Source organism: Salvelinus alpinus, chromosome 7, assembly GCF_045679555.1.
Source record: "Salvelinus alpinus chromosome 7, SLU_Salpinus.1, whole genome shotgun sequence".
Lineage (NCBI taxonomy): Eukaryota > Metazoa > Chordata > Actinopteri > Salmoniformes > Salmonidae > Salvelinus > Salvelinus alpinus.
The window spans coordinates 40,390,018-40,405,461 of record NC_092092.1 but is presented as its reverse complement, the minus strand read 5'-3'; the positions used below and the strand labels follow the sequence as shown (position 1 = coordinate 40,405,461).

At 44.1% G+C, this 15,444-nt stretch overlaps 1 protein-coding gene across 4 annotated transcripts in view; it reads left to right on the top strand.

Annotated features, from left to right (window-relative positions):
- The window catches only part of LOC139581016 (thyroid hormone receptor alpha-like), a 187,319-nt gene extending 172,711 nt beyond the window's left edge, over nucleotides 1-14,608 (top strand). For all 4 annotated transcript variants that reach the window (XM_071410314.1, XM_071410312.1, XM_071410316.1 and 1 more), the window contains 3 exons: nucleotides 9,322-9,468; nucleotides 10,648-10,906; nucleotides 14,341-14,608. In XM_071410314.1, coding sequence (XP_071266415.1) covers nucleotides 9,322-9,468; nucleotides 10,648-10,906; nucleotides 14,341-14,591 — 657 coding nt within the window. In that variant the 3' untranslated portion in view covers nucleotides 14,592-14,608. The remainder of the gene's footprint in view (nucleotides 1-9,321; nucleotides 9,469-10,647; nucleotides 10,907-14,340) is intronic.
- Nucleotides 14,609-15,444: the final 836 nt, after the last annotated feature.

Below are 15,444 nucleotides of genomic sequence, written 5' to 3'. Positions count from 1 at the left end.
GCTTGATTGAGTTTCAATAAACCAGTAAACCAGATTTGGCTAAGCTGCCAGGTGACAAACTTAACCATTACAACGGTGTTGTTGACACGAGACCACAGCTACAAGTAGCTTGTTAGCGGCTGGAGTGGACAACAGGGCCTTCTCTCTCGACCTTGGGAGGAAACTCCTCCATGACTTAGACTCAATGGATTTTTACAAAAGATTGAATACGTTTCACCATATGACCCCATATTCTATGCTAAGTATTTTGTTTTTCAAAGGCCCGATGGACATCACTGCTCATTGTCCATTTGAGCTTACAAACGAAACACACAGAGAAATATTTGTAGCCTGTATGTTGAGAATGCCAAATCATTGTGGTCTATTGCTACGGTGCCTTCCGAAAGTATTCCTACCTCTTATTCCACATTTAGTTGTGTTACAGCCCGAATTCAAAATGGATTAAATATAACTTTTTTTCCCCCTCACCCATCTACACACAATACCCCATAATGACAAAAGGGAAAACATTTAGAAATGTTTACTAAATCATTGAACATAACATTTTTAAATATCTAATTTACATAAGTATTCACACCCCTGAGTCAATACTTTGTAGAAGCACCTTTGGTAGCGATTACAGTTGTGAGTCTTTCGGGGCGGCAGGTAGCCTAGTGGTTAAGACTGTTGGGCCAGTAACCGAAACGGATTTGAATACCCAAGACGATGTCCCCTTGAGCAAGGCACTTAACCCTAATTGCTCTGGATAAGAGCGTATACTAAATTGTAAGTCTCTAAGAGCTTTCAACACCTGGATTGTGCAACATTAGCCCATTATTCTTTTCAAAATATTTCAAGCTCTGTCAAATTGGTTGTTGATCAATGCTTGACAACCATTTTCAGGTTTTGCCATAGATTTAAGTCAAAACTCTAACTCGGCCCCGAGGAACATTTATTGTCTTCTTGGTAAGCAACTCTAGTGTAGATTTGGTCTGTGTTTAAGGTTATTCTTCTGCTGAAAGGTGAATTAATCTTCAAGTGCCTGGTGTAAAGCAGACTGAACCTGGTTTTCCTCTAGGATATTGCCTGCGCTTAGCTCCATTCCATTAATTTTTTTATCCTGAAAAACTCCCCAGTCCTTAACGATTACACGCATATCCATAACATGATGCAGCCACCACTATGCTTGAAAATATGGAGAGTGGTACTCAGTAATGTGCTGTATTGGATTTGCCCCAAACATAACACTTTGCATTCAGGACAAAAAGTTAATTGCTTTGCCATATTTTTTTGCAGTATTACTTTAGTGCCTTGTTGCAAACAGGATGCATGTTTGGAAATATTTTTATTCTGTACAGGTGTCCTTTTCACTCTGTCAATTAGGTTAGTATTGTGGATTAACTTGAAAGTTCTTAATTCATCCTCAGTTTTCTCCTGTTTTAAAGTCACCATTGGCCTCATGGTGAAATCCCTGAGCAATTTCGTTCCTCACCGGCAACTGAGTTAAGAAGGACGCCTTTATATTTGTAGTGACTGGGTGTATTGATACATCATTCAAAGTGTAATTAATAATGTCACCATGCTCAAAGGGATATTCAATGTGACTTGTTAAACAAAGTTTACTCCTGAACTTATTTAGACTTGCAATAATAAAAGGGGTTGAAAACTTATTTTCATTTTTTATTAAATAGTAAAAAATTCTAAAACATAATTCCACTTTGACATTATGGGGTATTGTGTGAAGGCCAGTGAAAAAAATCTAAATGTTATCAATTTTCAATTCAGGCTGTAACACAACAAAATGTGGAAAAAGTCAAGGGGTGTGAACACTTTCTGAATGGTTTAAATGTGTCTATTGCAAATCACTATGACCTCGCCTCTATGTATAAGCCTTTATTACATTCAATGGCAGCGGGGGCACCAAACTCTGACCTATGACTTTTCCAGACCCTTCAAGGACAACCACCGTTCGCCTCGCACCCACTAGGGCTGATAATGTTGGCAGCTTCTGATTGACTGGCTGGCTGGTTCCCTAAGTGTTTGTTTGGTTCTCAGTTTTGCTGGCTGGCTGTCAATTTTAGGCTCATTTGTGATAAATTGGGCTTCTGCACTTAATAATTACACTAAATAATGCCATTAGCATTTACGCTGAGTGCCGTCCGTCATCTCGACTGGCAGTCAGCATTTAGTTACAACTCTCCACAGTAAAACCATTGCTACAGCCCCTGTCACACACACACGAGTACAAGCCTAAACTGTCTATAAGGTCTCTAGTCTAGGCTACACACTAAGGTTTATATGGGTTCTATATGTTTTAAAGGTTACATGTGTTAAGGTATTTATAGAAGTTGGAAAAGGAACTCATGGGTTTCTTCTGGCACCACAGTTGAAAGGTGTTCTTTTCTATATTGGCTGGTATAAGTTGCAGCTTTCTCAAATCCAAAGTTTGATTTTGAGTTGTCAGTACTTTCACACACCTCGTAATGGTTAGGGCAAATTGAATGTGGCTTTGCGGGTGAACATTCTGTGGTATGGATGATTCTCTCTATTTAGAGCCGTTATGGGGGGATTGGGGCCTTACACTGGTGTGTGTGTGTGTGTGTGTGTGTGTGTGTGTGTGTGTGTGTGTGTGTGTGTGTGTGTGTGTGTGTGTGTGTGTGTGTGTGTGTGTGTGTGTGTGTGTGTGTGTGTGTGTGTGTGCACATGTGGGTATATGAGAGCGGTATTGTATCGTGTGTGTGTGAGAGAGTGAGTGAGTGAGTGTGAGAATTGTAATTTTATTAGGATCCCCATTAGCTAACGCCGTAACATTAGCTAATCTTCCTGGGGTCCAACACCAATTAACAAGACATTACAAATATGTAACGTTCGTCGTTAAGGGTAGACCAAGGCGCAGCGTGATTTGGGTTCATCATACTTTATTTAAATGTGAACCAGTGGAAAAAAACAATAAACAACACAACGAACTAAAAGCTTTGTCGTGCAAAATACATGCAACCAAACAAAGACAAGATCCCACAACAGAAGGTGGGGAAAAAGGGCTGCCTAAGTATGATCCCCAATCAGAGACAACGATAGACAGCTGCCTCTGATTGGGAACCATACTAGGCCAACAAAGAAAAATAAAACATAGATATACAAAAACTAGAGTACCCACCCTAGTCACACCCCGACCTACCCAAAATATAAAGAATAAACAGGGATCTCTAAGGTCAGGGCGTGACAAAACAACCACGAATCAAGACTTCACAAACATTCAACAAGTAGACAATACAGACAATTAAAATACCTGACAGAAAAACAGAAAGTGTGAGAAAATATGGAAGTGTGTGTGTGTTTTTGTGTGTTCAAACCACACGTCCCATTTCCTCCTCCTCATACCACGCCACCTCTTGAACACAGTTGCCTTGCAATTCTTACCACACCTGCCATTCACATTGAGCCTCGGGAACACCCACCAGGATCACCCCCTTTTCCTCTCATCTTCCTCCCAGGTAGATCACCCGTTCATGGGGCAGGTTGCTAATAAAGCCCCCTGCTTATTGCCAAGGCTTAGTGTCAGCCATGCTGTGAGTGAGTGAAGTGCCCAGCTGATAGCTCAGCACCTGCTAGGCCTAATCCCTAGCTACAACCTCCTGCCGCTGTGAGCCCAGAGCCACCTGGCCCATGAATAGCACGTCAGACCAATAGGCCTACCAGTACTACCACAGGGTATCCTGACAGGGCTACCCCGGACAACATGGGGCGGCAGGTAGCCTAGTGGTTAGAACGTTGGACTAGTAACCGAAAGGTTGCAAGATCAAATCCCCGTGCTGACAAGGTAAATATCTGCCGTTCTGCCCCTGAACAAGGCAGTTAACCCACTGTTCCTAGGCCGTCATTGAAAATAAGAGTTTGTTCTTAACCGACTTGCCTAGTTAAATAAAGTTTTTTTTTTAATGGAAACTAGGGATATGTGGCAGTCATGACATTTTTTCAGCCGGGGATTGTCAAGCAAATAACTGCTGGTCTCACGGTAATTGACCCTTAATTAACAAACACATTTAGCATCTCCAGGCTTCCACGCACAGCCTACAAGCCACACTCTCTCCCGGGTGGCGCAGTGGTCTAGGGCACTGCATCGCAGTGCTAGCTGCGCCACCAGAGTCTCTGGGTTCGAGCCCAGGCTCTGTCGCAGCCGGCCGCAACCGGGAGATCCGTGGGGCGACGCACAATTGGCATAGCGTCGTCCGGGTTAGGGAGGGTTTGGCCGGTAGGGAGGGTTTGGCCGGTAGGGATATCCTTGTCTCAGTATGTAAAAATGTAATAAAATGTATGCACTCTACTGTAAGTCGCTCTGGATAAGAGCGTCTGCTAAATGACTAAAATGTAAATGTAAATGTAATGCAGACCCTTGGAACATCTACATTTTAAAAAGTCAAATAAATCCATGTAACACCCATTATTTATTTTAGACAGGTCTAAAGAAACATGATATGAAGAAAATGTAGTCTATTTCAGAACAACAGAATAGCATACTCTGAGTTGTCCTTATGTTGGGCCCTGATCTGGCTATGTCATATGGCTGTGGGCTACACTAGTTCCTTTAGCAGACAAGATTTGCTTAGAATTCTGTGGCATTATTTTATATTATGACAAATACATCTGAACACAGCTGAATAAAATAGCTCAGGCTGCACACATTTCTCTCATTCACAATGTGACAAGCACTTGATAATGCCTCGAATTTCCCGGCTGCATCCCCTTTGTGTGGCCGTAATGCCCCCTAAAAAAATCCATGCCTTTTGCGGCCAGTGGCCATTGTGCCCTTGGGCTGAGTATAATAATTATAATTCCCTTCTCCCGGCTGCGTGCTCCGAAGCACCTCTCATTCACATGGCTCTCTCAGATAGCTCAATTCTTATTGGACAATGCCTGTCACGTGATCGGGTCTTTCTCACAGGCTACAAGTGAAGATAGACACATCGGGGACACAACTGCTCATGTCCTGTCATGTTTATCTATTCTATTCTGTGCAAGAAATACATATTCCAAACATAGTTTAATAATACAACCACTAGCATAAAAAAAACTGTTTTAAGCAACGAGGCTGACACAACAGACCAGAACGTAGTGCAGCAATGCGCACACTGCAGTAGGCTCTCAGCGCGAATGTTCCAAAATGCAATCAATTAGCGGGAAAACACCATTTTCAAAAGTGACCGCAAATGCGATTATGCATGTAATGCTTTTATTATAAAAGGTGCATTTTTATGGTAAAAATTATCTTCCCCAAACTTGAAACTCACGTGGTAAAGCGCATTAATGTGCTTCATTTTAAGACGTTATTTGGCCACTTTAATTGCAATACAGACCTTATCAAAACATATAGGCCTGTGGGCTAGGCTACATGAGGTGTGCGACTATGATTTGAAAAACACGCAACAAAAAGGCATATGCTGTTTCCTGCCTTACTGCACACAAGCTGGGCATCATAATATACTATATCATACAAAGTGATAGGCTAATATTGTCACCCAATCAGACTGTTCTTGATTTAATATTGTCTTTACATCTACTAAATGATATGTGTGACATTTGTTTTGATTTAGAATGGACCATTATCATGCACCCGTCAAAACAGGGGCAGGGGAAAAAATACGTGTCATCGATGCACTTAAATAGCGAATGGAGGACGCTTTTCCCATGGTTCATTTTCATGCCAGCCAGGTAGGCTATACTACTGTTGTTTTTTTAATAGAATCGATCACTCTGTTTTCTCCCGCAGTTCTATAGCCTATAGAAATGTTGAACAACATGGGCTCTCATGAAGTGTTTGATTAGATTTGTCGATCACATTTGCATTGATGTCAGATTGATTAGAGGGACAATAGAGTGCTGAGCGCCAGGCAGTTAGCAAGTTTGGTAGGCTACTAATGACCATCAGCAGCATCAGACCTTGGAGAAGCCTAATTACCGTGACTAGACTGTCACGTCGGATCTGTAAGTTTGCTTTTGCGTGAGCAGGGAACAGCAGCCAGTTCTGACAGCTGGGAGTGCAGTGTGTGTGTGTAATTTACATCAGAATGCTCAAAGCCCAGAGAAAGTGACAGGACACAGCGACAATGACACCACGCCGTAACATAAATGTCCTATCAACTTCTACACGGAGTATACAAAACACTAAGAACACCTGCTCTTAAAGAAGGATTTTTAAGCCTTGAGAAAATTGAGACATGGATTTTGTACGTGTGCCATTCAGACGATGAATGCGCAAAACAAAAAATGTAAGTGGCTTTGAACGAGGTATGGGTAGTAGGTACCAGGTGCACTGGTTTGTGTCAAGAACTGCAACGCTGCTGGGTTTTTCACACACAATAGTTTCCTGTGTGTGTCAAGAATGGTCCACCGCCCATAGGACATCGAGCCAACTTGACACAACTGCGGGAAGCATTGGAGTCCACATGGGCCAGCATCCCTGTGCAACGCTTTCGACACCTTGTAGAGTCCATGCCCCGACGAACTGAGGCTGTTCTGAGGGCAAACTCCGTATTAGGAAGGTTGTTCCTAATGTTGGTGTACTCAGCGGTATACAAGAACATCCCACAAATAGCCTATACGACACAGTCCATCAGAAATGCTCAGCGATACGACACATCTGTGGCTCTATACACACGGCAGCGAGGATTTAAATGGGACTCAAATACCAGGCATTAGAAGAATGCCGAGAGCATTCCCGAACACCACCAACTGCCAAAATAACACATCTAGCCTGAAGTCACATGATTAACCCAACGGACGATGACACTACGTCCATTCGAACACTTCTAACGTTATCAGCCAGTAACTACCTCCCTACTTACTACGTAAAATCCACCTGCAGTATGTAATGCCCGAGGATATATCTAGCACTTAATATCCATTTTATACTGTATGAAATGCATTTTGTTTACACTTGCGGTAAGTCGCTCTGGGCAAGAATGAATGCATTTACATTTAAACGTTTTTACATTTTTATTTAACCTTTATTTAACAAGGCAAGTCAGTTAAGAACAAATTCTTATTTACAAGCTGTAGACTGCCTTCATCCACTTGGAATCAAAGTCATCTGACCAAATCATTGAAGCTCCAGTCCACTGCATCTCCCTCCCCCAGCCCCTGTGTCCTAGAGAGGACCCATACATTTAGTCTAACCTATTTGATTGAAGGTGAGTATGGAAAGAGCCCTTCTGTAAAACGCCGAATTGAATTGCTCTGCATGAGTGATAATGAAGTTGTTTCATTGGTTGCAATGGATTTCGGACTATTACTTGTCCTTTGTGTGCCAGTGGCCCCCTGGAATACCACTGTGGTCAACCAACCTAGTTTCAAACCCAGTTTGCTGCTAGGGGTTGAACAGATTTTTACATTTGAGTCATTTAGCAGACGCTCCTATCCAGAGCGACTCACAGTTAGTACATTCATCTTAAGACAGCTAGGTGAGACAACCACATATCACAGTCGTAGTAAGTGCAAGTTTGTTTCGTTTTTTTTGTTTGATCTTTGACCGATTTTTAACAAGCGACATAGACAGGGTGTAGCATACTTATGTTTACCATCTTTAGGCCCCGAATGACTTTGTGAACCTTCGAACCCTAGACGGGTTCGTTTTGCAGTTCGTTTTTTGGTTCCGTCGCGAGAGACATATTTCTTAACTCTGAAACATGAACACGGCTGACCCCGAAAAATGTCAACTCAGACTTATTTAGGATGAGACAAATGTGTGTACTGTTATCAAAGCCATTGTTGTATTATTCCAGGTAATTGCGAGACTCTCGATGCATACTCCACATGGCTTCAAGTCTGAATCAGTCACGCCCATCAGCTCTGTATAGATTGTGTCATTAATTGTTTAAAAGGATTTTTATTTATTTTTTAATAAAAAAACAAACATACAATCTACCTGCAGTGAAGCCGCTCAATATTTACATTACATTCAGTCATCTAGCAGACACTCCCATCCAGAGAGACCCACAGGAGCAACCAGGGTCATGCGTCAATTCGGGGAACCGAACCAGCTACCAATCGGCCACCGACCCAAGCTCCCAACCGCCAGGCCACCAACCATCCAAGACCCCCACACCCCCCCACAGTTCCCAGAGAGCTGTACCTCAACCATCCGAGACCCCTCCCCCACATTCCCCCCGAAAAACCTCCCCCTCCACATCTCCACTGCCCCCCCCCCAAGTCGCTGTCCCCCTCCAACCCAACCAAAACAACCACCCACCCAATGTGCCAACACCCAACAAAATGAACAAAAGAGAGAAAAGGGAAACAACAATGCAAAAACAAAAGGCATCCAGGACAGCAAAAATCCAAACAGCAAGGCCAACTACATGCATTTTAGTGCATGTGTGACACTATTGACATGTGTGTATGTGTGTGTGTGCACGTGTGCGTTTTAAAGCGAGTGTGTGTGTGTGTATGCAGGTGTACACCCGTGCAAGCACCTGCGCAACATCAGCCTCAGGCAAACAGGCATTGGATGTAACTGCGTTCCCCCTCAGTGTCATTCAAACGTACTTTCTTAAAAACTTTTATCTTTGACTGTCATTCTACCCCCCACCAGGCAACTCCACTCCCACTTGTCTCCAGTTCCACATCCCAACCCTCAGTTTCCCTCAGCCCATCCCACCTATAATGCCTTTTGTTATGTTACATTTCAGCCCTTTCTCAACTCCCAATGAAATTGGCTGGACCAACATTAAGAGTTTGAGTCTGATGTGCCTTTTATTTATTTAACTAGGCAAGTCAGTTAAGAACAAATTCTTATTTACAATGACGGCCTACACCGGCCAAACGCGGACAACGCTGGGCCAATGGGACTCCCAATCACGGCCGCTTGTGATACAGCCTGGATTCGAACCAGAGTGTCTGTAGTGCTGCCTCAAGCACTGAGATGCAGTGCCTTAGACCGCTGCGCCACTCGGGAGCCCAAGTCCATAGGTCCATAGAATCCCATCTGCTAGTCGTGCATGTAAATCAACCGCTGATACCGAATTTGACCATGTGCTATGCATCTCTATGTGTATTCTCTTCTTGCACACTGAGGAGTTGTTTACTACACATGATCTGATCTACCTCAATGATGTCAACCCTTACTTAAAATTATTTTAAACGATTCAGTCATTGTAATGTGTCTACTATGTCTAATTCCATACTTTTGTCGGATATGCTTAAATGTGTCATCTTACCAGCAAACGAATGAATTAACTCTCATGGAATAACAAAGGACTCAAGTCTCTTGACTCTTGTTCCTAACCGCAGCTGCTGGCTATCTGTTGACATGTGTTGTGTCCATGTGTCCCCTGTCCTGTCCCCTAGCCGGAGGACATAGGTCAGTCTCCCGTGGCCCCCACGTCGGACGGAGACAAGGTGGACCTGGAGGCCTTCAGTGAGTTCACCAAGATTATCACCCCCGCCATCACCCGCGTCGTCGACTTTGCCAAAAAACTTCCCATGTTCTCGGGGGTAAGGCCCTAAGTGTGTGTGTGTGTGTATGCAGTGGGGTGTGTGTGTGTCGGGATGTGTCGGGATGTGTCGGTCTTCCTTATATCAGTCCTAAAGACTGCATTGTATCTTTGTTTGTGTGTTTGAATTGAAGCCTGTTGACCTGAGTCTCTGAGTCTTTCCTCAATAATGAGCCTGCATTGTGTTTGTTGTTGACTTAATTAGGTATAGATTCTGTCGTTGCTGCGGTGTTGTTGCTACTAATGACAGTAGGATTACTATGGTCATTAGCAGGATCAGCAGCCAACAAGTGCTCAGCGAAGTGGAGATGTTGTTTCCTACCTTCACCACCTGGGGGGGGCGGCCCGTCAGGAAGTCCAGGACCCAATTGCACAGGGCGGGGTTGAGACCCAGCGCCTCAAGCCTAGGATAGATAGATAATAAGCAGTAGCAGAAGCGTATGTGATGAGTCAAAAGAGTTAGTGCAAAAGAGGTCAATGCAGATAGTCCGGGGAGCTATTTGGTTAACTATTTTGGCTTGGGGGTAGAAGCTGTTCAGGGTCCTGTTGGTTCCAGACTTATCGGTATCATTTGCCGTGCGGTAGCAGAGAGAACGGTTTATGACTTGGATAGCTGGAGTATTTGACACTTGTGCATATGGCGGAGACTCGCGTAAATAGAGGGCCGAGGGGAAGGGGGGGGGGGGGGGATTTGGGGATTCAGTCATAGAGTGCAGCTGATATAACAGAATGATATATACAGACTTGGAACTCTACACACAAAGCCTACACCACTAAAGTTGGGAAGTATGTACGCTTACGTAACTATACTTTGAAATTCCAATCGAAGGATGGAAGAGTGCCTTTAAAGTTCACTTTGTTTACATTCAGTAACAGTCTCTCTCGCCCTCCCAAACTGATCAATGCACCACCACATAGCCCAGTGGCTTTTGAGAAGTCTACCAAAGAACTCAAAATTAGAACTGTCGTTTTTAAACCTGCCACTCCGAATATTGGTCGCTGTAGAATTATTGTATTGTATTTTTCATATAGGATTGTATTAGAATGATGGTGTTTTTTCAGGATCTTACTATTTGATAAAAGTCAAATGATGATTGTAAATTGGTCTAAATTCAGTCTATGACGGCGAGCAACCAATAAACTCTACTATTACTCTCCTCCTTTTCCCTCCTCCATCTAGCTGCCTTGTGAGGACCAGATCATCCTATTAAAAGGCTGCTGTATGGAGATCATGTCGCTACGCGCCGCCGTGCGTTACGACGCAGAGAGCGAGACGCTGACCCTGAGCGGCGAGATGGCGGTCAAGCGGGAGCAGCTGAAGAACGGCGGCTTGGGCGTGGTGTCGGACGCCATCTTCGACCTGGGCAAGAGCCTGGCGCAGTTCAATCTGGATGACACGGAGGTGGCGCTGCTGCAGGCTGTGCTGCTCATGAGCTCAGGTGAGGACCGGGTCAAGGGTCAATGGACAGAGGTCAATTGAGGTCATTCAGGTCAGAGAGGATTCAGGACGAGTTCCAAATCCCCTACCACCTAGGCACTTTGTGTGGATCTGAACGAACTATAAGTAAGAATAAGTCAAAGTTGCTGTACTATTAGATGAAGGTAACTAGGCTAATTGTGATAAGTGTACCGTATTACATATTGGATCGTTAAAAAATAAAAATTTTACATTATTTTACCAATAAAATGGTCTGATGGTGATGTAGACATAATTGGTATTCATATCCCTAAAGACAGAAATTAACTTACCACAACCTATTTCAATAGAAAGTTAGCAAAAATAGGCAAGATTCTGCAACCATGGATAGATAAATACCTGTCTATTTATGGAAAACTCACATTGATTAACTCTTTAGTCCTATCACAGTTGACTTACTTACTTAGGGCTCTGCCTACTCCAGACAACTAGTTTTTTTTTTATTATATGAGGGAGAGAAAAAAAGACACTTTATTTGGAACGCTAAGCCAGACAAAATTAAACGTGCTTATTTAAATAATGAATATGACTTTGGGGGGCTGAAATTATTACATATTAAAGCCTCTCACTAAAAGCTTCACTCATATATAAGATATGCTTAAACCCGAACTGGTTCCCCAGTAGATTACTAAGAAAGATTAATCCTTTGTTCAAAAATTTAGATTACAAAAATACAGATTACAACTTCTCATTTTTGATTATATGAAAATGAAACTTTGTTCAAAGTATCGCCCTTTCGTAAACAAGCCGTACAAAGCTGGTTACAATTTCTATTTTATCCTCCAGAAAAGACAGAACAAATATTACAACAAATATTATGGTTAAACTCAAATATACCGTTTTTGTTAATGGTATTATATTTATTAATGATATTATGAATAGGATTGGTGGAGTTGTCACACATGCAGCTATTGAAAATATATGGGAACGTTTGCTCAATCCAAAATCACAACCAACCGATTGCAGCATTACTGCAAAAATGGAGGAGGCAAGTGGAAGAGAAATTAAGGCTATTCCATGCGAGAAATTGACAAGAAACTGAAGATCTCGTACAACGATGTGTACTACTCCCTTCACAGAACAGCGCAAACTGGCTCTAACCAGAATAGAAAGAGGAGTGGGAGGCCCCGGTGCACCACTTGAGCAGTTTGAGTTTGAGAAACAGACGCCTCACAAGTCCTCAACTGGCAGCTTCTTTAAATAGTACCCGCAAAACACCAGACTCAATTTGCCATTTGAGGACTTGTGAGGCGTCTATTTCTCAAACTAGACACTCTAATGCACTTGTCCTCTTGCTCAGTAGCGCACCGGGGCAGGTTTTCATCAAGGATCTCTCTGTACTTTGCTCTGTTCATCTTTCCCTCGATCCTGACTAGTCTCCCAGTCCATGCCGCTGAAATACATCCCCCAGCATGGTGCTGCCATCACAGGGATGTTGTCAGGTTTCCTCCAGATGTGATGCTTGGCATTTAGGTCATTGAGTTCAATCTTGGTTTCATCAGACCAGAGAATCTTGTTTCTCATGGTCTGAGAGTCCTTAGGTGCCTTTTGGCAAACTCCAAGCAGTGCCTTTTACTGAGGAGTTTCTTCCGTCTGGCACTCTACCATAAAGGCCTGATTGGTGGAGTGCTGCAGAGACGGTTGTCTTTCTGGAATGTTCTCCCATCCCACAGAGGAACTCTGGAGCTCTGCCAGAGTGACCATCGGGTTCTTGGTCACCTGCCTGACCAAGGCCCTTCTCCTCCGATTGCTCAGTTTGGCCGGGCGGCCAGCTCTAGGAAGAGTCTTGGTGGTTCCAAACTTCTTCCATTTAAGAATAACGGAGGCCACTGTGTTCTTGGGAACCTTCCATGCTGTAGAAATGCTTTGGTACCCTTCCCCAGATCTGTGTCTGAGAAGTATTAGTCTGTAAAAGTCCTTTTGTAGGGAAAAACTCATTCCGAATGGCTGTGCCACTGCCAAGTCATGTGAAATCCATAGATTAGTGCCGAATGAATTTATTTAAAATTGACTGATTTCCTTGTATGAACTGTAACTCAGTAAAATATTTTTAATTGTTGCATTTATATTTTTGTTCAGTATATTCATCTAGCCGTCCATCTATCCATTGATATATGGCCAAAAGTATGTGGATACCTACTCGTCGAAAATCTCATTTTAAAATCATGGACATTAATATGGAGTTGGTCCCCCCTTTGCTGCTATAATAGCCTCCACTCTTCTGGATTTCCCCTAGACGTTGGAACATTGCTGCGGGGACTTGCTTCCATTCAGCCACAAGAGCATTAGTGAGGTCGGGCACTGATGTTGGGCTATTAGGCCTGGCTTGTAGTTGGCGTTCCAATTCATCCCAAAGGTATTCGATGGGGTTGAGGTCAGGGCTCTGTGCAAGCCAGTCAAATTCTTCCACACCGATCATGACCAACCATTTCTACGGAGGCATTGTCATGCTGAAAAAGAAAATGGCCTTCAACAAACTGTTGCCACAAAATTGGAAGCACTGAATCGTCTAGAATGCCAGTGTATGCTGTAGCGTTAAGATTTCCCTTCACTGGAACTAAGGGGCCTAGTCCAAACCATGAAAAACAGCCCCAGATCATTATTCCTCCTCCACCATACTTTACAGTTAGCACTATTCATTCGGGTTCTCCTGGCATCCGCCAAACCTAGATTCTTCCGTCGGACTGCCAGATAGTGAAGCGTGATTCATCACTCCAGAGAACGCATTTCCACTGCTCGAGTCCAATGGCGGCAAGCTTTACACCACTACAGATGACGCTTGGCATTGCGCATCTTAGGCTTGTGTGCGGCTGCAATGGAAACCCATTTCAATAAGCTCCCGACGAAGTTCTTGTGCTGACGTTGCTTCCAAAGGCAATTTGAAACTCGGTAGTGAGTGTTGCAACCGAGGACAGACAATTTTTATGCTCTACGTGCTTCAGCACTCGGTGGTCCTGTTCTGTGAGCTTGTGTGGATTACCACTTTGCGGCTGAGCCGTTGTTGCTCCTAGACATTTCCACTTCACAATAACAGCACTTACAGTTGACCGGGGCAGCTCTAGCAGGGCAGAAATTTGACAAACTGACTTGTTGGAAAGGTGGCATTTATGGTCTAAGGCACTGCATCTCAGTGCAAGAGACGTCACTACAGTCCCTGGTTCGAATCCAGGCTGTATCACATCCGGCCGTGATTGGGAGTCCAATCATGTTGTATATAAAAGTACAATGAAGGTAGTATGTAAAATGTATGTATGTAACAAAATATGTTTTCTTTTGTCCTCCTTTCCCCATGATAGGCTAGGTGAAATTTGACCCACTCAGTTTACTGACACACACCTTTTTCTCCCTCCCTCCCTCTCTCCCTCCCTCTCTTCCTCCCCTTGCCTTTGGTCACAGACCGCTCGGGCCTCACGAGCAGCGACAAGATCGAGAAGTGCCAGGAGACCTACCTGCTGGCGTTTGAACACTACATCAACTACCGCAAACACAACATTCCCCACTTCTGGCCTAAGCTGCTGATGAAGGTGACGGACCTGCGTATGATCGGGGCGTGCCACGCCAGCCGCTTCCTCCACATGAAGGTGGAGTGCCCAACTGAACTTTTCCCCCCGCTCTTCCTGGAGGTCTTCGAGGACCAGGAAGTGTGAGTGGTGCCCCCCCCCCCCCCCCCGCTGCCGAATAGTAGTGGGGCGACTTGGGAAAGGAATGGCAGTTTTTCTGGAGCGGGGAAGGGTTTTGGCAGGACTTGTGTTTCTCCGACATTTACGTGGTAAACAACAAACAACAGGCAACAACCACACACCAGCAGCAGGAGTCAAACAAACAATGATTTTTGCTTTTAACCAACCACCTCTTCATACCCGTTTTGGGGAATCAGTTTGGCGGCCCTCCCTGTCTGAGCAGTCTTATCCAGTGGGAGTTGCATCCCTTTGCCAAGGCACGCGCACGCACACACACTCTGGGTCCCTTCCCAGATCCCTATTGGAGGCACCTCATTTGTCACTCGCCACTAGATGGTGGTCTTCACAGCTTTGCACCTGTTTGACATGATAGCAACCATGTTTTAAACTGGTCCGCTAATTTCAGTCTCAGAATTAGTGTAAAACAATAATTCAGGAGACGCTGTCACACACAAACAGAGGTCCTGAGCGTGTGCCGTATAGCGCCTACCGTAGAGCAAAGCGACCAGTACCTACTATCACCTCCCAACACAACTGAGCCATGAGCGTGATCATGTTTGAAACAAGTCAGGTGCTATATTTATAAGTCTCCTTTATTTGTCTGAAATGTGTAAAACTACAGACCATGGCTCCGTATCTACCTTCAGTTCTGTCATTAGGCCGGTTCCTGTGACACACACACACACACACACACACTGGGCAGACGTGCCTTGTCATTGCCTGTGCTGCTGGTGCCAGCAGTAGACCCTCTTATGAATGACAATTGAGCCCTTCTCTCTCCAAGGAAAGTCATCACAGTGAAGGAAAGAGGGGAAGATGG